Source organism: Dermacentor variabilis, chromosome 5 (assembly GCF_050947875.1).
Source record: "Dermacentor variabilis isolate Ectoservices chromosome 5, ASM5094787v1, whole genome shotgun sequence".
Lineage (NCBI taxonomy): Eukaryota > Metazoa > Arthropoda > Arachnida > Ixodida > Ixodidae > Dermacentor > Dermacentor variabilis.
The window spans coordinates 167,009,991-167,034,346 of record NC_134572.1 but is presented as its reverse complement, the minus strand read 5'-3'; the positions used below and the strand labels follow the sequence as shown (position 1 = coordinate 167,034,346).

Sequence of the window (24,356 nt, the reverse complement as noted above, 5' to 3'; positions counted from 1 at the left end):
GCTGAAAAAAAAAATAAGAAAGAGCGTGCGACTACCATATATTTATATGGAGGATACATGGGCAGTCTATAAAGCACAGAGTCATTGTTAATGGGGCTAGGAGAAGGCTGTCCTAGCAGGGACAATGAAAAGCTGGGAATATCGTTCTCGCATTTCCCTGTATGAACATGCGGGTCCGCGAGGCTGCCGCGTCGTACGACCGCGGGCTTTCTACTCTAGTTCCCACGAAAGCGAAGTGCTCAAAGCTAAGTCGGCCGTTACGGTTTTTCTTATCAATAAAGTAGCTGGTTACACGTAATTGGTTTCTGGAAAAAAGTAAGCGAATTACAGTTAGTGTTTCCAGGTAAAAAATTATCAATTACAGAAATGCGAAAAATGTGAAATGATCATGACAGATCGTCAGCCGAGTATAACATTTCCATGTCCTTAGCATGCTAAAAAATACTAATTAAGAAGGAAGGGACAATATAATTTCCCCAGATTAACGGCGATGTAATAATTCCATGTTACATCGTTGCATACACATCTGGTCAGAAAGCGACAAAGACGTTGCTCGCAGTCATATTGAACTACACAGAACAAATGCTCTTACATATTGAAGTTAGTGCCTAAATAATACGTCTAATTAATGAAAGCAGCAAAAAAGAAAAAGAAAACGCCAAATGTCACATCTAATCATTTCATCGAAAATCTGAACCATGTTCTAAGATATCGCTTTCGCCGTCCTACGCTGATTAAGATTCTGTCAGCGCGGAAAGTGTGGCAAATGCTATTCGGAACACCCTTGCTTTTCCATCGGCCGTGCTTCGATTTTCTATCGGACACCATCAATACCTACCTGGTATTTGGTCTGTGTTTGCAAGATGAGCACCCCGAAGATGTTGGCGATGTAGTACCAGATCTGGTACAAGAAGCTGGGAGGCCTGGTAAATATCTGTATGGCTTCTGTCACACGGCTCCGAGGAATGACGTAAGCCTGGGCGCGGTAAACAAAAACAAAAACGTTTTAACAAAAGGCAGAGATACGCTCCACGATGTGCATCAACAGCGTTGATGCACATCGTGCACGTGCATTTTTATCTCTCACGCCATTTTAATGCTTCTTTTAAAGATGTTTCGTGTAGCTCCATAAATACTTAAATATATATTTCCTTGTTGTGTATGTCGTATTTGTACGTACATCTCGCCTACGTGAAAGCAGCCAACCTGAATGAATTTCGTGTTGCCAGTGGCGTCGATGCTTGCTTCTACGCTGGTTCTTCTGATTGTCCCTGTTAGCCACGCTCTGGGACAAGTATCGTGATGTCTGCTTCGTTTTCGAGCATTGCTGTCCTTTTTTTTACGGCGAAGAAACATCTTGAGCACGGAATCATGAAATCATCATCATCATCGTCATCATCATCGCCACATTCATCGTCGTCGTCATCAGTGGCCTCCGGCAGCAGAAAAGGGCGCTGGGGACTGTCGGTGCCTATCGCTGACGTAGCAGTCTGGTGGCGCTAACGTCATGGTGGAGTTGGTGACGATGATGATGATGATGACGACGACGATTATGACGATAATGATGATGATGACGAGGATTATTATTATTATTATTATTATTATTATTATTATTATTATTATAAGGATGATGACTACGATGATGATCACGATGATGCTGCTGCTGATGATGACGATGCCGACGACGATGATGATGATGACGATCATGATCATGGTGACAACGCCGACGATGGTGACGATCATGATCATAGCGACGACGACGATGATGACGACGACGACGGCGACGTTGATGATGACGATGAGGATGGTGACAATGACGACGACGGCGATGATGATAACAATAATAATAATAATAATAATAATAATAATAATAATAATGGCGGTGGTGGCGACGATCATGATGATGACGATCATGATCATGGCGGCGACGACAACGATGACGACGACGATGATGATGAATGTGGCGACGATGGCAACGATGATGGTGATGACGATGACGACGACGATGATGACGACGACGACGATGACGATAATGATGACGATGACGACGACGATGATGATGACGACGACATGACGATGATGACGATGATGATTATGACGACGACGATTATGATGACGATTATGATGATGGTGGTGGCGACGGCGACGACGATGATGACGATGATGATCACGATGATGATGACGACGACGACGATGACGACAATGATGATGATGATGACTATGGTTATGATGACGATGACGACAACGATGATGATGATGACGATAATGAGGACGATGACGATGATGATGATGATGGCGATGACAACGACGATGATGATGATGGTGACGACGACGATGACGATGACGACAATGATGATTATGGTGATGACGACGATGACGATGATGATGACGAGAATGATGATGGTGATCATGATTATGATAATAACGACGACGACGATGATGATGATGACTATCATGATGATGATGACGATGACGATTATGATGATGATGATCACGATGATGATGATGCTGATGACGATGATGATCGTGATGATGACGACGATGACGAAGACGACGATGATGTGACGATGATGATGACGACGTCAGTGATGATGATGACGACTGATGACGACGACGACTGACGTAGACGACGACGATGATGATGCTGACGATCATGATGGCGATGACGATGACGACGACGATGATGATGCTGACGATCATGATGGCGATGACGATGGCGACGATGACAATGATGATGATGATGATGATGGTGATGATGATGATGACGACGACGATGACAATGACGATGATGATGACGACGACGATGGTGATGACGATGACGATTATGATGATGACGACGACGACGATGATAACTTCACAAAGTCCCGACGCTGGCTAGAAATCGTGTATCTATTCATACGCAAAAACAGGCAATAATACCTGGCTACATTGTTCGCATCGAATAAAACTTCCCTTGTTCAAGGTACTGACACGAATATGTAGCAGGTTAAGCTGTGTAATGAAAAAAAATGCCAAAGTTGAGCGTCAACGTATACTTACAAATGGCGAATATAAGCACATGGAAGAAGTTCATTTTTCTTTTTTCAATCTTCCTAAACCCCCTCACCCGTGCCTATTCGCAGGTTGCACAAAAGCTGGGTGACGGGCTACGGCTAACAGCTGTTCTCCTGGAAGGAAGTAAAAGAAGTAGTTTCACCCGAAAGTTTGCTATGGCATTGATTGCCATAGCAAACGTGCACAAACTGCTGTGAGCCATCGCTTACTAACTAAATTAACAAGCACGATGTCACACGCGCACAGGCAGCTGGGGGCTAACGTACTAACGCACAGGCAGCTAACGGCTAACGCACAGGCAGCTGGAGGCTAACGCTAGCAGCAGCTGGGGCAGGCGCCCTGTCTGGCTTTCTTTACCTTTTTGGGGTCCCCTAGGCACCTCTACAATTCTTTGCTAGTTGCCTTAAATCTTCAAGCGAATTCCCCCTTCGTGCCGCCTCTCGCTTCAACGCCAACTATGCGCGCGAGAACACGGCGCACATGAAATCATCACTCAGCTCTTGCATTGCAGTGGCTATCTCCAAGACAGGACGCACGCGGCCATCATCATCATCAGCAGCAGCATCATCGTCATCGTCGTCGTCGTTGGCGACGCCGACGATGATGGTGGATGTTCACCTGGAATGCCTATATAATTGCTATCAGAATCCAACGTCCAAGATGGCATTTCTTCCAATTCATGTTAATTGATTCACCCGCCTCGTGCTATCCCCTTCTGGAGAGAGAGAGAAAGCACTTTATTTGCACCCGTCAGGGAGTATGGGTGATCGGGGTGAGACGCAGCTTTCCCCGTCTACCTCCCCCCCTAGACGTCGGCCGGAATCAGGCTTCCGGTAGCGCCTGGGCTTGACCGATTACTTGTTTTTGGGCTTGTTCCTCCTGGCTACGGAGGAATGATTCCCATGACTCTCTGTTCCCATGTAGACCGTCGTACCACGTCTGAGCTCCTATTTCCTGCCTCTTCTCGACGGACACTGCGGCGGTCAGGTCTGCCGACCTAACCAGCAACACTATAGAATGGGCAGGAGAACCCTCCTTCCCCCATAGATCTCTCACAACGAAGGAAGAAGTAATCTGGCGAAAACTGCACGTGAAATTGTTTTGAAAGCCTTCACAGTTTTTTGCATTTGGAAGAGTGCACCTCAGGATGCCATTTGTGTACGATATACGAGCTTGGGAATGTACCTGTCTGCAGTTTTCGCCAGATTACTTCTTCCTTCTTTGTGAGAGATCTATGGGGAGGGTTCTCCTGCCTATTCTATAGTGTTCTATAGTTTCCATGTATGTGGTTAGGTCTTGCTTTTTGGACAGGGAGTAGTCTGCCTGCGCTGGAGCCCGGTGTGTGAGCCCTCGGGCGACCTCATTAGCGATCTCCTTCCCTATGAGTCCATTATGGGCGGGCGCCCATATTATGCTAATTAGGTCGTTGGGTACGCTCTCCTTGCATACCTGCAGAATTTTGCCGGCCTGTTTGGACACCCTGCGGTGTCATAGGCTTTGATTGCAGTTTTAGAATTTTAGCCGGCCGCAGCAATGCGGCAAGCCTTGAAATGTATGTTTGCCAACGCTCTGTGAGCGCTCCGCAAACGCACGCAAACGGTGGCCTGTCAACTGTCGTCCTGCGCTGTTGCAGCTTAAAAATCGGTGAGTGTATGAATGCAGGTGCATTCATATACTCACTAAGCAATTTTAGTCATTCCTAATGAATTGTAGTCGTTACAAGTTGTCGTTAGACATATTGGTCTTTTCGTAGTCATTACCAGTCATTAGTAGTCATTATTAGTCATTACTAGTCATTATTAACCTCTATAAATCTGTATTATGACCTTATGATTCACTAACACTCACTACCAATCATTTTTTATTCATTAATCTGTCTTTATGTGGCGTGATGACGCTTCGGCGGACACTGCGGCGGTCCGGTCTGCCGACCTCACCAGCAACCCTATAGAATGGGCAGGAGAACCCTCCCTTCCCCCCATAGATCTCTCACAAAGAAGGAAGAAGTAATCTGGCGAAAACTGCACGTGAAATTGTTTTGAAAGCGATAGCTAACTTCTGCTACTTTGGCTACTTTGGATAACAAGACGACCTCGCACAAGAATAGTTGTTGATGACAAAAGCAGTGCAAAACCAAAGAAAGAAATAACGGCAACACATGACAGGCGCTGATCCTATGTAATTACCTGTCTTGTATTGCCGTTATTTTTTCGCAAACTTTTACCATGAAGATCAACCAATTCGGCTATGGGTGCAGAGTTTTCATTCTTCCGGGATAGGGGTGGAGGGGGGAGTTCTGGAGCACAACCAGCTTTCCGAACCTCATATCTTTCTCTCTCTCTTTCTCTCTCTCTCTCTCTCTCTATATATATATATATATATATATATATATATATATATATATATATATATAATTTAACTTAGAAGAATTCAACGCTGAAGTGACGGTGCTGTTCATATAGCACCGTCACTTCAAGACCTCATAGCAGGAGACTTCAATTTCACAGCCCGAGTCCTCTCCCACCACCAAGAATCTGGCTTCACTCGGTGAAGTCAGATTCCTTCCTTCCTTCCTTCGTGTAATTGTCGCATACTTGGTCATCACTCATACTGCTTCGCCTTTCCGGCGAGAATGCAGCCTCTCTCTCTCTCTTGGCAATCAGGATATCTGCACAAAAATAACAAACGAAAAAAAAACAAGAACAAGAAGCACCAGATTTAAGCGTGTCCTTATTATCTATCAATTCGTAAGCTCCGTTGAACATCAGGCTAGAGGACGTGTTTGAATAAGTCTCCTTTTGCAGCTACGCAGTACTGTGTCCGTGTGGTCAGTACTTCGTCACGTGCCTCGGGGTGTCTTGAGCAGCGGAATGGACCTTGAACGTTTGGTGACTGTTGGGAGTGCCGCGGGTATGTCGGCCGAAGCCATAATAGCGCTGTATCACGAGGAACAGAAGCGATTAAGAGAAGAACGCGCAGAGGCGCTAGAGGCTGCGAAGGAAGCGGAAGAGAGAACGAAAGCTGCGGACGAGCGTGCATATAGGAACTTGATGTTCCTATATAAAATGAAGAAGAGCTTACGGAAAAGAAATTGCAGCTGCGCAATTTCTCAGACGTGGTACCTCAGAGAATAGCGACAGTGTGTCCCCAGAAACTAATCGCCCCCTTTGACGAAAGGCGAGATGACCTACATGCCTATATACAGCGTTTCGAGGGAATAGCAACTGGACAAGGCTGGCAGAAGAGTGATTGGGTGACGGGATTGAGTATGTGTCTTGTTGGTGAAGCGTTGGCCGTGTACAGCCGGATGTCACCAACTGACGCGCTAGATTACGACAAGGTGAAAAAGGCTCTCCTACAACGCTTCAGACTAAAGGCCGAAGGTTTCGGAGATAAATTCCGAAACTCCAAGCTACACGAAAACGAGACGGATCAGCAATTCGCCGCTCGAATCTCCAACTACTTTGATCGTTGGTCGGAGATGGCTAACATAGAGAAGACATTTGAAGACTTGAGGGACAACATGACAACAGTTCCTAGCATCATGTCATCAGGGCGTGGCAATATTCCTGAAAGAGCGCAACTTGAGGACGGTGGTGGAACTATCTGAACAGGCGGCCCAAGGCCAAAAGAATTTGGGAAAGGGGAAGGAAGATAAAAAGACACCAGATAAGAGAGAACAGACTCGGAGCACAATCAAATGTTTTATGTGTGGCAGGATAGAACATTGGGCTGTGAATTGTCCCTTGGGTCGCACTCGCAGTTCGAAGTTGAAGTGCGAGGGGTGCCGACGGCTTGGACATACAATACGAACCTGCCGAGCTAAGTCAGAAAATAAGACTGCCTGCATTGTTGCGAGCGAAACTCCCATTGATGTTGACAGTACGCAAATGGAACAGGAGTCCAGCGACAAGGCAAGCGCTGTCACGACGGTTCCGAGGTCGGAAGAACCGGAAACCTCGATGCCAGTAGTGGTGGGAATGCTGCCGGGACGAAAAGTGTCTGTACTCAGAGACACTGGGTCCAACATTGTTCTCGTAAGGCAATCCATGGTGCCGGAAAGAAATATCACCGGTACAGAAACGCCAGTTCGATTGGCGGATGGTACGGTACGGCGAATGCCTGTGGCTAGTGTATTGCTTTTGACGCCTTATTACTGCGGTTGGATTGAAGCCCAGTGCGTCAAAGAACCGATTTACGATGTCATTCTTAGGAATGTGCCAGGAGTCGGATGAGTGGATGATCCAGATCCCCTCTGGAGTTTTCCCAATCTCCAGATTACAAGTAGGACGGAGCATGAACCTACCGAAGCCGGTGGCAGAGACAACGAAAGAAGTTCGGATCCGTATACCAGAGAAGATACAATATTGTCAGTGGAGAAAAGCACAAGGAACCAGGGTAGGAAAGATGTCCATATAAAGAATACTTCAGGCTCAGCCATAGATATAACCGCGATGGAAATGAAAAAAAAGGCAAGAAGCGGACAGTATTCTGCGACATTATTTTGAAATTTTAGGGAAATGGGTTCAGAGTAAGAAGAGCCGGGTCACACATAAGTTTGAGAAGGTTGAAGAATTACTGTATCGAATACTCAGAACCCGCACGACAGTTAGTAGTGCCAGCGAGTTTATGAAGAGCAGTCATCCAGCTGGCGCACGACACTATTATGGCTGCCCATCAAGGAGTAAGGAAGACGACCAGCCGAGTATCAGAAAAATTCTTTTAGCCATGCATGCAAAGTGACATTAAACGGTTTGTGCGATCTTGCGAGATATGTCAGAGAACCACACCAAAAGGGTGTGGTTCTCTGACATATCTCGCAAGATCAAATATCAAAGGTACCTGTAGGGACTACGCCTAATTGAGCAACCGTTTCAAAAGGACACAGGAATGGTCATCACAGAGTCGGTTGGTGAAAGTCTATACCAAGAAGACATCCCAACAACAGAAATGATCCCTCAGAAGGTGAAGATGACAAGCATGGTGTCTAAATTGAGCGTATGTGAGAAAAGACGGGTTCAAGAATTGAAGAGCAATGGACATGTCATCGCTGGGTCCGACAACTTTGACAAGCCCTCGGCATGCAGGTCTGGGTCCCGCGCCAACTCCTGGTGTCATCCAAATCATCCTGCCCGAGGTCATGTCTCGATGAGGCGCCGGCGTCGAGAGCCAGGGCCAGTGCACCACTTCAAGACTTGTCTTCAATATCCATGTCAGACAAGAACCGGTAGGCAGGAGTTCGCGGACCACGTGAGTGAACGTGCCACGAAGGACATCACTGACTTTGCTGAATGTGTTCGTTTTAGTTTTTAGTAACACTGAAGAAGTATACAATCATACTTGGTAACAGCTTGCTCTGTATGCATAGTGGTTAGAGCTTCTGAGGAGTCTTCCTCAAACACTCGCGGAATACGATGCATTCTGAATGGTGTTGTCGTTGAGAATGACGTATTGTTAAGACTCGGCGAAAAGTTACGTGATTTGCGCGTGGCTGTTGTGAGGTGCGGTGAATTGCAGTGATGTGTGAACGGAGAAACGGCGAAGTGAAGTTATATGTGGTGTGGTGAAGGGGGGGGGGGGAAGTGCAGTGTCCGTGTAAACCCAAGAAGTGACGAAGAGTGAGTGAAGTTTTCGTGAAGTTTTCGTGGAGCGAAAACTTCACTAAAGCCTAGAAAGGCTTTCGCCTTTCTAGGCTCATGGTTTGTGTCGGCAGACCTGACCGCCGCAGTGTCCGCCGAAGCGTTATCACGCCATATGATGACAAATTAATGAATAAAAAATGATTGGTAGTGACTGTTAGTGAATCATAACGTTATAATAGAGATTGGTAGAGGTTAATGATGACTAGAATGACTAATAATGACTACTAATGACTTGTAATGACCACTAATGAAATCGAAATGACGGCTTGTAATGGCGACAACTGATTAGAAATGACTAGAAATGTCTATTAATGAGTAGTAATGACTAATAATGAGTGAAATGACTTGTAATGACTAGTAATGACTATGAAATGACCGATATGTCTCACGACAACTTGTAACGACTACAATTCATTAGGAATGACTAAAAATGCTTAGTAATGACTAATAATGACTGAAATGACTTGTAATGACTACTAATGACTACGATATGACCAACATGTCTAATGACGGCCTGTAATGGCCACGATAGATTACAAATGACTAAATATGTTTAGTAGTGAGCAGTATTGTAGTGCAGTGAAGGCGGTGAAGTGCAGTGATGTGTGAACGGAGAAACGGCGAAGTGAACTTATATGTGGTGTGGTGAAGTGCAGTGTCCGAAAGAAGAGAAAGAGAAGAGGCAACGACAAAGAGGAGGAAGAGTAGGCTTTCCTCGTTCACCTCTTAAGAGAGATCTAAGAGACCCTGTAATTTTTTTTTTCTGTGAGTCTGAGTATAAGCGCTGCTGAGCATGACTGCTATTGATTCTGATTTTGAGTGAATCCGGCTCGGCTTCAATTTGGTTACTGAGTGAACTGTACAGTTTTCCTAAACTATCATGCACCAAGACTTAACATAAGAGCAGCTGCGTTACTCGAAGCAAACCTAGTGTATATTGTTTCCAGTACAGTGGAGTAGCCGCCAGTATTTCTTCCGTTACTGAGATTTAATTCAGTAATGGCAATTAATTATCTAACTCGAGGAGTACTGCCCTAATTTTCAAAGTGCCAATGACGCCTTTCTAGTGACACCAGAATGACATCTAACTGCGGTATTTTCAGCGACGTGCTAATTGCGTACAATTTTTTCCTACTGGCATAAAAACCTCACGAAGTATGAAAAATACCACGTGAGCGCGTTCCCACCCGCATCATACTGATTGAAAGCAACTGCATTGCCTGTCTCAAACCGGAAGAGACAGCTCATCACCTTGATAATGGTACGGATGGAGCACCAACAGTACGTTTCGCGGCTTCGCCGCGATTTCTTCCTCTCATTTCAACGTCACACTTATTATCCATCTCTCAAGCCCGGCTGATCACACTGATAACAAAAGCTCCTTGATAACTGGGCCGAAGCGCCGCTCTGACCACACAATAAATGCGAAAAGCAATGCAATAGGCATCAAGCGTTTCAAAATACGGCTTTGCTCGCACCGCATCGCAATAGCATGCGCACACTGCAGGTATATTTCGCGCCAGAAACTTGCTTCGGGCCAAAGCCATATTAGAGCAACCGTTATTATTTTTCACGAAAGTGTATGCGTGCTGCGAAAACGGCTTCATGGAAGAAAAATAAAAGCGAAATAAACAAACCGGGAAGTGACTTACGTGGAGAGAAAAGGCAAAACCGATGCCTTCAAGAAACCGAATGTACAACTTCTAAATGCGCGGAATAGGTAATCAGGATGTATGCACAAAAATAACAAACGAAAAAAAAAAACAAGCGCAAGAAACACCAGATTTCAGTGTGCCCTTATTATCTATGAATTCGTAAGCTCCGTTGAACACGAGGCTAGAGGACGTCTTCGCATAAGTCTGCTTTTGCAGCGGCGCAGTACTGCGTCCGTTTTATCACATCTTCAGTGGCTTTCTTGATGACAGACGCCGGCATTCTACGGTGGACATTAGTTATCCTTGCCTAAAACTAATGTTACGTCCGTCTCGATCATGTAAGCATGTTCACATAACCGCAAAGAAAGAAATCGAGTCTAGAGAGGTCAGGTGACCTAGCCGGCCAATTTACAGGCCCGTGCCTTCCATTCTATTGCGCATGAAAAGTCGCATCCAGACAGTTTCGTGCTCGGCTGCTGCTGTGTGTGGGTACCCCTTCTCGCTGATACCACAGAAGTGGACTTCACTGAGAAATTCATCCATCACTCCAAGGATTTCGTTCACGTAGCGCTGTGCAGCCAGTGCCTTCAAGAAAGTGCCTTCAAGGACATCGAAGGACCGCTGGTACTGGTACCGATTGCGCTTTACCCAGTGTGCATTGTAATCGCTCCAATAGTGTATATTATGCAATAGTGTATATTATGCAATATTCACGTACGGGGCAGAAACCTGGAGGCGCACGAAGATTTGACCAATTATAGGCCCGGCGTAAATTCCACACCTTACATCGAACGACCACTGGTGCTGGTACCGATTGCGTTTTACCATTGCATTGTAAGCCCTCCAATAGTGTATATTATGCAAATTTACGCGAGCGTTTCCATGAAAATGGCCTTTACCTTTGTACATGGTGTTGCTGAAAAAGTCGGGTAACTCATCGGCTTTTGTGAGGACCCAATTCGAGAAATTCAGACGATTCTACAAGTGCCTATCTTCCAAGCGGTGGTGCTGATTAAGGTGGTAGGGATGAAAGGACGTCATTTAGAATCCTCCAAACTGATTACTACTTAGGACAGGTAGTGACCGCGGATCCGGATCATGAGACTGAAATAATCATAAGAATAAGAATGAGCTGGGGTGCGTTTGGCAGGCATTCTCGGATCATGAACTGCAGGTTGCCATTGTACCTCAAGAGAAAAGTGTATAACAGCTGTGTCTTACCAGTACTCACGTACGGGGCAGAAACCTGGAGGCTTACGAAAAGGTTACAATAGAATAAGCGCCAAAATTGACGACACACAAGAAGCAATACAGACAGGACAAGGCGCTACTTGCAACTGTCCTGTCTGTATTCGTTCTTGTGTGTCGTCAATTTTGGCGCTTATTCTAGTGTAAGTTATGCATCAACTAGCCCCACAACGTGTTTTACTGCATTACGAAAAGGGTTCTACTTAAATTGAAGACGACGCAACGAGCTATGGAAAGAAGAATGATAGATGTAACGTTAAGGGATAAGAAAAGAGCAGATTGGGTGAGGGAACAAACGCGAGTTAATGACATCTTAGTTGAAATCAAGAAAAGGAAATGAGCATGAGCAGGACATGTAGTGAGGAGGGAAGTTAACCGATGGTCATTAAGGGTTACGGACTGGATTCCAAGGGAAGGGAAGCGTAGCAGGGGGCGGCAGAAAGTTAGGTGGGCAGATGAGATTAAGAAGTTTGCAGGGACAACATGCCCACAATTAGTACATGACCGGGGTAGTTGGAGAAGTATGGGAGAGGTCTTTGCCCTGCAGTGGGCGTAACCAGGCTGACGACGACGACGAAACTGATTACTTGGAAATAGGTACCTGGGCCCCAACGTCCTGCACTCTAGTATGGTCTACCGTTTTATGGTTTTTTTATAGTCTACCGCGTTTGGTCTACCGTCACACTTCCATGACTGATATATACATATATATATATATATATATATACACATATATATATATATATATATATATATATATATACATATATATATATATATATATATATATATATATATATATATATATATATATATATATATATATATATATATATATATATATATATATGCGGCCTTTCTCTGGTTGCCATTTGCAGATACTAAGGCAAGTATCATGTTTACCATTAGAGAAAGACATGGCGACTGGGACAAAACAAGACACACCTTTAAACTTTTGCACTGACGTTGTGAAATCGCTTTTGTGGGGATAGGTTTTGTGGCAAAAAAAAAGGGAAATATCCATGCACTTTATCGACGCTAGGACAACAGCTATCACAGTTTGTTTCCAACTAACGCCAAACGCGAAATGTTACTTCGGCCGGGGCGCGGCAGATAAGGCATGATTACACTGGAACCATAGCGCGGAAAGGACGATCGACAAAGACTAGACAGGACTGCGTGTTGAAAGTTAGCGCTTGTCCTGTCTAGTCTTTGCCGATTTTTTTTAGCGCCATACTTCCAGTGTAACTATGTATTATTAACCAGCCCAAGCCTATACTCTTCTGAAGATAAGGCACGAGCTCGATCAGGATGTTTTTCTTTATTTCATTTATTTCGTTCTGGATAACTCAGAGGAAGCCTACTAGAGGGCGCTGCTTTGTGATCCGGGTGGGAGTGCAGTCACGTGGTATTCTCCATATTTCGCAGGGTTTATTTATCAGTCCGAAAAAACGTAGTACGCAATTAGTACGTCGCTGAAGATATCGCAGTTAGATGTCCCTTAGCTGTGCCTTCAAATGCCTCATTGACACTGATAATTAGGATAGCACGTCTCGAATTAGATATTTAATCACAACTACCTAATTAAATCTCAGTAACGAAAAAATTACTGGCAGCATTTCATTGTACTGTAAAAATATGCATTAGGTTTTCTTCGAGTAACGGATCGCTCTTCTTTGAAATCTTGGTGCATGATTGTTAATTGGGACACCCTGCATATATTTATGACCTTTGCATGCAACTGACGATGTTTCCATCCCTAATGTATGTTGTAAAGTATCAAGAATGTTTTTTTCATGGCTCTTTAGTATTGCTTACTAGAAAGAGAAGCAATACTAAGACCAACGCCTCCTTTAAAAAGATGCCTGTCGCGTGCGCCGAAAACCTGCTGCCCTTACCTTTCCCATTTTCCTCCTTTCCACTTGAGGTGGTATCTAGCGATCTTTGCGGTGGTTGCTTGCAACACATGCGCGCCTGCGCACATCACCGCAGTGCAGCGCGGCCGGCACGGCCGCCGCTTCCGCCGCAACACCACACCACCCCAGCCCCCTTGGCGGAGATAGGGAAGTAGGTGGCGCCATCTCTAGACAACCGACCGCAACTCGAGGCGCGACAACTGCAATGGGTAAGCGAGCGACGCCGCAGGCATCTTTCTAGAGGAGGCGTTGCTGAGACACACAGCATTCACGTGCATTGCACACGCCATTTAAAAAAGACTCTGCCGAATTATATATATATATATATATATATATTTAGAAACCTGGAGGCTTACGAAAAGGGTTCTACTCAAATTGAGGACGACGCAACGGGCTATGGAAAGAAGAATGATAGGTGTAACGTTAAGGGATAAGAAAAGAGCAGATTGGGTGAGGGAACAAACGCGAGTTAATGACATCTTAGTTGAAATCAAGAAAAAGAAATGGGCATGGGCAGGACATGTAACGAGGAGAGAAGATAACCGATGGTCATTAAGGGTTACGGACTGGATTCCAAGGGAAGGGAAGCGTAGCAAGGGGCGGCAGAAAGTTAGGTGGGCGGATGACATTAAGAAGTTTGCAGGGACGACATGGCCACAATTAGTACATGACCGGGGTTGTTGTAGAAGCATGGAGAGGCCTTTGCCCTGCAGTGGGCGTAACCAGGCTGATGATATATATATATATATATATATATATTTATATATATATATATATATATATATATATATATATATATATAAACAAACTGGATGGGAAAGCCCCCCCCCGGAAACCCCCCCCCCGGAAAACTCCGGATGGGGCTCGGGAGCGCAGTGCAGTTAACAAAGTTATTGCAACAAAGTCACATCCGAGGTACTATGGGTAGTGGGGGTTGCTGCGAAGTTTATACGAGGGTGCAGGAATTACATGATATACTGTGTCGTGATATCAAGCGCCATTCTAATTGGCAGCGACATTCCCACTTCGTGCGTCTGCTGAAGGGCTCATAAGGTTTCGTGAATCGCAGATTGCATGAGGACGCGAAGCAGGTTGCAAAATCAAGGAAAGAAAGACACAGTGACGTTTCACTTTCTGAACGCGGGCGACGCCCAAGCATATGGATGCTATAGCGGACAGGAAATGATTGACCATCGGTGTGTGTAGACGCCTTCACTCTCTTCGCGTCAGAAATCGCTTTCAAGATAGGGCTCGTGCGGTGCGCCATACGCAGCAGCCACGAAAGTAAAACGCACATCCCTCCCCTTCCTTCGGTGCCATTGTGTGCGACGGAAGACTGCGCGCTTCCGCTTAACTTTCCTCCCTTGCGCGTGCGAGATTGAGCCGCCATCTTGGGCTCACCATCGCATGCTTTCACTCACACATACAGCATACAGCGCGTGGTGACGTTGTTATCGCCCTTGAATTTTATACGGTACCTAACGGCGACGCCGACGGCAGAAATGTGCTTGCAGTGTCCATACATTTTCTCTCACATGTTTTGCCACGCTGCATGCCTATCATCGAGGCAACAGGCGCTTCCCCCTTCCCCCTCATTCTTCTGAAGTGGTTGTCCTTGTGCTGTGCTTCAAACATCCACTGAAGACCTTCAAAGTTCCAAGAATCTGCACAGTCTTTTTCTTGGGTCGAACTAAGGGTACAGAGCATCACGACGAATCCACTGGCAGCCTTCAGAATTCCACCGAACTGCTGACCCCTTTCCGTGGAGACTTCTCCCGCGACGACGAAAGAGGAAAGCGACGCGTTTGGCGTCAGCACAGGTTCGGCGTCGTTCCTGCCGATGATGGGATGCCAAAGGGATTTAATGCAGAACCGGTCCATTGTTAGGGGAGAAAGTCGCCACCAGCCGCCAAGTCGGTCAGGTGTGGTCTTCGGCACCACTACTGGTAGGCTATTGCCTGCTATGTGTACATACTGTATAAAGCTTTTCGTCTCCTCTTCGTCTGCTTCGTATTGTGACGCGCCTTCGACGCCGAGTCACGATACGCTCGATTTGTGTTTTATGATTTCTCTAAACATTAATTCATCTATTGAAACAATAGGTTACACAAAGAGCAGATGTTACCTTGCATAATTCACGAATGTAACGTGTCACTATGAGCGACGTCAGCGCATCTACATTTACGTAGGCGCACTCGCTGATATACGTCATCCTCCCGTTTTGGAGCGCGGCGCCCGCGAGGAGAAGCGCAAACGGTGCTTATATATAGTTTGAGATTTCAGCTCTTTCCGCGGCTTGTAGGGCCGTAATTCTTGAGGCTCAATCTCACTAAGTTGACCCGACACCGATTTCGGTCTGTCGACTGTCGGCGACAGCGTTTTTGCGACGCCGACTGCTGTATTTTGGCGTAGATCTCTGCAAGGACGAAGCCGCGTCACACGGGCTCCTCGTGGCGAGCAGTCCGATGGTTTAGCGCACCGCCACGAACACCCGCGGGTAGCTGGCGATCAATTCGCAGCATTAGCACCCACCCGCGTGCCTAAGGCGGCATCTCGGAGGCCGCCAAAGAGGAGCCACACTTGGTGCGCGCCCCACTAGATGGCGCGGATGGATGGATGGATGTAGTGTTCCTGTATATGCTCCCGCAGGGAGCAGAGTTGCGCATACCTTTTCCGGCGCCGCTCGCACCGCTATTGGCCGAGCGCGAAAAATGACGTCAAATGATCCGCGCCGCTGTGAAGCCAACTTTACGAGCGCATCGCCGACTCATGCGAACTCGTCGTTTCCGTCAGTGCCATCGCCATTGCAATCAGCGGACCGTTGATCGTGCGTTGAGAGGAGCAGTTGCGGGTTTCAGGTACGGTATTCGACGATGTGAAGTCAAGGACCTTGGTGAATTGATACGGAACACATCGTACGGGCACTTGTATTCAAGTATGACGGGGTGCGGCGCACCACCCTGCACAAACCGCACAGAATTCAGCCATAGGAGTAAATGCTTCAGCCAAGCAAACTAGCTGGAGGCACACTGATATTATAGTGAGAGTGTTGTTGCTAACAAGTCTGGGCTTGTTGACTTTGAATGCACCCTTCAGAGTTTAAAATTGAAATGAATAATATGTACCTCTCTCGTCAACTGCAATTTCTGAAGAGCTAGGACATCTTTGCAGAAAGCAGACAAGGGAACAAGGACAAAACGGGTGCTAATTTGGCATATGCATATTTAGCTCTCTAGCTGTGATAATTGTAATATATTCCTTCTCCGTGTGAAGTTTTGAGAACAGTAAAATTGATTCTAGTCAATTTATTGCCTTCAAGTGCATAGGCTTATTCATTTTGTTAACTAATTGCTGCCATATAAGCTAAAGCCGCAATTGTATGTGTGCTAGCTCGCGAGCACCATGTATCAGCCAGTGGAACAAAAACTTGTTCAATTAAACACGCTAGAAATCTACGTTGTGCGTTGGTGAATGCTGTTTCCTGTGGGCGGGAGTGCAGTGAATGCGCTGTTCAATGACGTAAAATTTCCTTGCCTCTGATGCGGTAGGTCACAAAGCTTTGTAACCTGGCTTTTTGGCCAAAGCCTGCTTCAGTGATTTCATTGATTTTATACAGTGTCTTCAACTACTGGCTTTTTCTCTGAGTGGTAAGAGATCAAGAAAAATGTGTTGTCAGATTACAGTCTGCACTGTGTGAATAATTACTCTGTAAGTTTGCCATCTTGATGTGATTAGTGCAATAAAAATAACCTGTTGTTACTCTTAATAGCTTGTTGCCTTTCCAGTTTCTTTGAATTCTGCCCCCAAGGTTCCAAGAACCAGCACACTTGGCCTGCTGCCAGCAGCCGTTCATGCATTCCCTTGTATGAAATAAATTTGATCTAGAAGCTCTTGCATCTTGAATCTTTTTCTACTTGCAGATTTGCTGCTACTATATAGCTGATTAGTCTGCGGTATGAATGAATCGTAAAAGTAAGCTTTGCTTAAAATCTGCTCATGTGAACATTTGAAACGCGCTTAAATCTGTGTCTGCACCGCATGTATCGAAAACGTGCAGCTGTTGTGAACGATGGTTAATGATAAATGACGCTCTGTTAACGGTCGCTGACATAACTGCAGGCACGATAGCTCTCTTGGCGACGGTAATTAATCGGCTGGTTTCGGCAGCCAAAATGCGCTAAGTGTCCACTTTACGTGTGTGAAGTTTTAAACACTTTATAAAACATTTCTTGCTTTCTGACAATGATAAGACAACTACATATGCTTGCTGAAAATCATTGCACCGCCTTTTGTGGCAACGTACTGCGTCTTTGCGAGCGAACTTTGGAGCTGTTCGAGCCACGGGAGTATTTTATTTTTGGGAATCATAGGCGGTCCGACCCCCTATTTGTACGTTCATGCGTGTGTTTGTATACGCGTGTTTACATAGGTACATACAAAGTTTCGGTTCGTTGGAAGCCCACCCCCTCCGACTGCACGAATGACTCGTTCGAGCGTAGCCTGTATTAAGAAGTGCCCTTTGCTAAGCGCCTGCGAACTATTGGCGTTTGTAGCTCGCGACCACTAGATAAAAAGGCGGAACACCGCCCGACATTTGGCTCCTGCGCGCGCGAGGAGTGGCTTCGCTGCAGAGCTGGATCACGACGGCGGACCTATGCGCAACTCTGCTCCCTGCGGGAGCATATACAGGAACACTAGATGGATGGATGGATGGATGTTATGAGCGTCCCCTTTGGAACGGGGCGGTGGGTTGCGCCACCAGGCTCTTGCTATTATATTGCCTAATGTCCTACCTACAGGTTAAACAATAAAAAAAAAGAAAAAGAACACTATGAACTACCACACACAAATTTTCTGATCCCCTATTTCGAACTGTGCTTTTCTACGTCTCCGTTTTTTGTCGTTTCCTCTCTTTTCTTCCACCAATCCTCCAATCGCCTCTTACTAATTCCTATTGAGGACATGTTTACTTTTCCACTGCTCTCGCTGAACCCAAGGGCTTCAAGGAGGCCAGTGGTGCCTAAATCGACCGCTAGGTAGACGCCTTCACATTCTAATAAAACATGCTACATAGTCTCCCTAGCTTTACCGCAGCAAGCACATGCTTTTTCTTCCGTCTTATATCTCGCTTTATAGGTGCGTGTTCAAAGGCATCCCCATCTCGCTTCGAAAAGTAATGAGCTTCCTTTTGAGTTATCATAACTTGTTTCTTTCCTGATTTCGTTTTTTCCTCTTAAGTAGTTACTCATGGCAGGTTCCTTTTCCATTGCCGCCACCCATGAGATTATTTCAGCCTCTCTGACTTTCCGCTTGACCTTCTTTGTTGTAGTGTTGCCCACACTACAGGCGGCATACTTGCTGGTAAGCTGCCTAGTTCTTTTCCTCCACTGTGAATCAACGTTTTTCCTGTACAGATACCTCAACACTCTCCCAGCCCATTTACTTTCTTCCATATTCCTCAGCCGTTCTTCATACTTAATTTTACTGCGAGCTTCCCTCACTTCAAAACTAGTCCAGCCGATATCACCCTGCACAGCTTCATTTGTAGTCTTCCCGAGAGCGCCCAATGCGAGGCGACCCGCTGACCTTTGGTTCCCATCGAGTCCTGATTGTACCCCTGATTTAAAGCAAACAACGGCTTTTCCAAAAGTAAGTCCTTGAATCATTACACTTTTTCACATACCTCGGAGGACCTCGTACCTGTTGTATCCCGATAGCACTCTGTGCTTCATTATGGTTGCATTTCTCTTCCCCTTCACTGTTATTGTTTTTTCCTGTGTTTCCATATATTTATTGACTCTGTTTATCCATATACCAAGGTATTTATATTCTGTTACCCGAAGTATTTCCTGTCCCTGTATCTCCACTGTCTGTTCACTATTTTCCTTGAATACCATAGCACCTGATTTTCTAACACTAAATTTCAAACCTATATTGTTGCCTTCCTACCCACGGATATTAGCCAGACGTTGCAAATCACTTTGCTTGTTAGCTAGCAACAATATGTCGTCTGCATAAAATAAACCTGTGAGCTGTTGCTCTATGTCTGTGCCCGCCTGTTTGCATGAGAGATTAAACCCGATATTACTTCCTTCTAGCGCCCTCTCCATCCTCACCATGTACATCATAAACCGCAGCGGGGATAAAGGGCACCCCTGCTTTAGTCCCATGTTGCTATGAACTTTCTTGTCGGTCCTCATCCCTTCCCATTCGATGCAAACGGTATTTTCTAGGTAAATCTATTTCAAAAGCTGTAGACAATCATCACCTAAGCCTTCCTCTTTCAGAGTATCCCACAAAATGTTACGGTCTACGTTGTCATAGGCTCCTGTAATGTCTAAAAAGGCCACATATAACGGTCTGCTTTCTACTTTTGATAGTTCAATACACTGAGTAAGAACAAATAAGTTATCATCTAAACGCCGACCTATTCTGAAGCCATGCTGAAGTTCTCCCAAAATGCCATTATTCTCTGCCCATGTTTGAAGCTTTAATTTCATTGTCTGCATTGCTAGCTTGTATATTACCAATGTAATGGTCAACGGTCTATACGAGTGAATTCTATTTTTCTCCCCCTTACCTTTATAAATTAAATTCATTCTACTTTCTCGCCAACTGTCAAGTATTCGTCTAACTTTTAAAGTTTATTCCACTGCTTTCACCAGAGCTTCCTTACTTCTTGGTCCTAGTTCATTAATCAGCCTAACGGGAACTTCGTCTAGACCCATGCCTGTGCGCTTAGGTATTTTCTCTTCCGCTTTCTTCCAGTTTAAGTTTTTCAGCACCAGCTCCTTTACCATTTTGGTCTTTTTCATGCTATTTTTTTTTCTTCTGATACAACCTCGTCATTGGCTTGGAAAGATTCGGCTGTTATTTTTCTTATGCAATTTATTGCCGCTTCTCCTTCCAGTCTGTTTTTATCTTCGTCTAGGATATGTTGTTGTATTGTTGTTGACTTCCATCGTAGTAGTTTTATGTGGTTCCAAAATATTCTAGGTGCGGCCTTCTTTTTCTCAAGTATTTCTGACAACCAACGTTCACTTTCACCTTTTAATTTTGCTTGCACCACTATTTGAACCAGAGACTTTTTCTCCGGTATATTTTCCATTTACTGGTTGCTTCATCCTGCGGCGACTGCGCCTTCTTAGCCTGCCTGTGCTCTCGAGATGCTTTCTGTCGTTCGGCGATCGCTTCTCTCATCTCCCTGTTCCACCAGCTTTTCGGTTTCTTTCTTCCTTTCCAACAAACATGTTGTTTCTCTTTCCGTATTTCTGTCGTTATTACACTTAGAAGCTCACCATATTCTCGCTCATTACTTGGCCATTTGCCAAGTTCTTCCTCGACTCTAGTGACTATAGTTGCTATTTGTTCAGCGTTCAAATTTGGACTGGCCATTTTTTGCTCCTTGGTCTCTTTCCCAACTACATATCCAATTTTTAAAATGATGCGTTTATGGTGACTCCCTATGCTGCTATACCCTTCCTCATCAATGACCATTTCTCTCAACTTATCATGAATTCCTTCTGTCATCAGACCGTAATCAATAGTCGATTGCCAGTTTGTCACTTTCCACGTGATCTTCCCGTCACACTTAGGCCCTGTGTTCGCGATAACGAGGTTATATTGCTCACAAAGGTCTAGCATTGCTTTACCGTTGTTTTCGGTATAGCCATCTAATTCCTGTATGTGTGCATTCATGTCACCTAATAAGACAATTTATACATTTATATCTATTATTATTAATATTATTATTTACTATTCATTATTTATATGATGTATTAATTTTATAATAGGACAATAGGCGCCTTCCGCAGAGGTGCGCCAGCTAGCGCTTACCCGCGCGCCCATGGCGGCATCTCGGACGCCACGCAAGAGGAGCCACACTTGGTGAGCGGCCCGTTAGATGGCGCACCTTGTGCAGAGGGAAGTGCGAGAGAGGAGCCCCAACTGCGGTACAGGGCTCATACATGATGCGTTTCAGTGAAGGCTCGAGTTTGCCGCAAACGTCTGTAAAATAACGCGTGCTTCGGTGGTATCTCCTCCACGTCTACCGTCAAGTGCGCCACTCGTGTGTTCAGCAACGCAGTGCGCCGCCGCATTGCTTGCATGCTAATCGTATAATTATACTTGGAGAGTTTACGCGAGATGGGTATTGCGAGAAAGTTTTTCAGCCATAGGTTGTGCCGAAACCGGCAATGTCTGCGACGTGTTTCAGGCTCCCAAAATCTCTTCCGCCGCGTTTAACGCGCAGATACATAGTCTTTAGGATCCGCATTTGAAATACAGAGGGCGCCACCCTACGCGGCGTGGATTTGGAGACCACCTTCCGCAGACTAAGAGCACCATGCCGAAATGGAAGAAGTGTTGTATTGCGCTTCCTTCCGCTTTTTGTCCCACGCACTATTATTCTATTCAGCTACAACATGCACCAAAGAGCTCAAGTTATCAATCCGACGTATTTAAATGTTCAATCTTTCGGCCCTTTGTCGTCCATAGGCTTTGACGACGTTTAGGTAAGGTAATGTTGGGTTAGCCGATCTCTTCTATCGGCCACTGGGGGCAGCCGATAAGAGGAAATGAGAAAGTAAGCGTATCGCCACGAAAACAAAGAGCGAGCGGTCCGCGGCTCACATTGACGGCCGTCTCGGTGGTGACGCGCGTGACGCTGGGTTCCTCGGTGATCAGGCCGAGGGCGCCCAGCGTGACGGGGGCGCCCAAGTAGTCCTCGAAGTACTCGTCGCTGAAGAAGAACAGCGAGGACGACGAGTTCGGCAGCGCACCGTCGCTTCGGTACTCCACGTCGCCCTCAATCTGCGCGCATGATCCGAGACCGACGCCGAGCTCAGTGCCAAAGAGTGAGGCGTTAGTTCGCACGGTACTTCGCGTCGAGTACCAGGGGTTGCATCGAAATCGGCGAGGGAACGAATGAGATAATGCACGAGAACATACGGGACATAAAGCCCCAGTGCAATCCAAACGCGGCGACTTTTGCATATATGGGTAACACTTGAAGTGTGAGAAGTAATTGTACCCGACGTTCAAGCGGGCAGTGAGCATTCATTCTACGTACACTATCTTGACCAAACTTTCTACGAACACACTAACGCGTGCTCTGATGAATGCTGGCAGAGCATAATGATGTTTTTATAAATTTTAATGGTTTTTAATTTTATAATGGCTTTTTATCGTTTTTATAACCTGCAATCTATAATGAATAAATCAATTTCAATTTGAAAGGTGCTGCAGCAAGTGTACATCACGTGAATGAGAAAGGTACTTCTTATCGCAGTCGTTACGACGTGTGTTACTGAAGCTCTGCGCCATTGACCATCATGATAAGGGAGCGTGAAGGTACGCATTCTCATAGTCCTCATTAATGGGACTAAGATATAGCACGGTGTTCCCATTCGTTTCCTGGGCGAAAATGGGAAAAAATACAGAATACCGCGTCCGGACTGGCACCGGCTATTCACCACAGTAAACACGTGATCAGAAAAGCTGCTTCTAAGCAACGAGCCGTTCTTGCAATCCCACTAGTTTTGTGAAATAAGCACAATTAATTGAACCCTTTTCAATGCCAGTCTCGTTTTTGGCCTCACAAATGCGCATTTCGTGCATTTGACAGAGAAAAAAAAAGCATTGTTTTCGCAATTTACGTTTTCTTTTTATTATATCGAAGCACTATATCATGAACGCTGCATTTTGACGCCGCTTGCGAAATTTAAAATTCCTAAATCCGCAAGTATAAGTGCATGAATAAATATATTGAAGGATGATAGCGGCAGTCTATATGACACGTGATAGGCGGTGGCTCGAGGGATGCGGTACTAAGGCCCAATTGCAGTGCGCCGCAATGTGCGGGCATTTAGGGAATTTTAGTAAAAGCCAATTCTGCGGCACCAGCTTTAGATAAATTATACAATCATAGTTGCTATAACTGAGATTTCTTACACTAGCTTTCACCAAGGCTTGCGTCTCGGTCAGATATAAGTTTCCAGGCGCTGTGATTTCTACAGGGATTGTTGGGCCGGAAAGGTTAGTAAGGGATACATTAAAAAAAAGGTAATTTGTGAGCCCCGTACTGTTTAATAAGCAGAATAGACGAAAGAGGTGTCAGATAGCATCGGCATACTGAAGTTAACTGGTTGGGTTTCTAATGAGGTAATGCTGCCTACTAATAACACGTACCGAACTTACGACAAAATGAACGAAATAAAGGCAAGAAGCTGGCGAATGGGTCACCGACCTTTACGATGCCCGAGTACGTGATGATAATGGGGCTTTCCCATCCTCTGTCGATGATGACTTCACCTGCTGCATAGGCAACAGGCCTGAGCTGCATCTGGGCACATGAAATAAAGAAATAAACACAAGTAGAGCTTAGTAATCCTGTCAAGAAAAAAAAACGTAAAGCGGATAAAGTTAAAATTCTTTGAAGGAAAAAACTTGTGAAAAAAAAAACACGAAGGACAAGAGGAGAATTTCACACCACAACGACTGGATTCACTGGAGTGGATTCGACTGGAGTGGATTCACACCACAACGAATGAATTGTTTCCGCAATGCACTCGAAAGAAGCTGTCACCACGCTATTGAAAGTAGCTTTAACGCGAAATTCCAACGTTTAGAAGCCGCAGGGTTCCCTCCGCCCCTTTTGAAAGCGGTGGCTGAATCGCTGCTTCAGAGGCTAAAGAAGGAACGTACGAAGCTGGTAGATGGTGGGGCAACTGAACGTAGGAAACTTGAAGTCATGCGGTATGTGCATGAAGTGAGCCACAACATCACGAAGGTTGCCACCAAGCAGGGAGTAAGTGTTGTGTTTTCTGCCCCTTGTAAGCTTT

The 24,356-nt window shown here is 45.5% G+C and overlaps 1 protein-coding gene across 1 annotated transcript in view; it reads right to left on the bottom strand.

The window, feature by feature from the left end:
- The window catches only part of LOC142583695 (sperm-specific sodium:proton exchanger-like), a 98,921-nt gene that overhangs the window by 6,646 nt on the left and 67,919 nt on the right, over positions 1–24,356 (bottom strand). The window contains exons 16-18 of the mRNA XM_075694182.1: positions 23,762–23,857; positions 22,147–22,326; positions 839–976 (exon numbers count right to left, since the gene is read on the bottom strand). Coding sequence (XP_075550297.1) covers positions 839–976; positions 22,147–22,326; positions 23,762–23,857 — 414 coding nt within the window. The remainder of the gene's footprint in view (positions 1–838; positions 977–22,146; positions 22,327–23,761; positions 23,858–24,356) is intronic.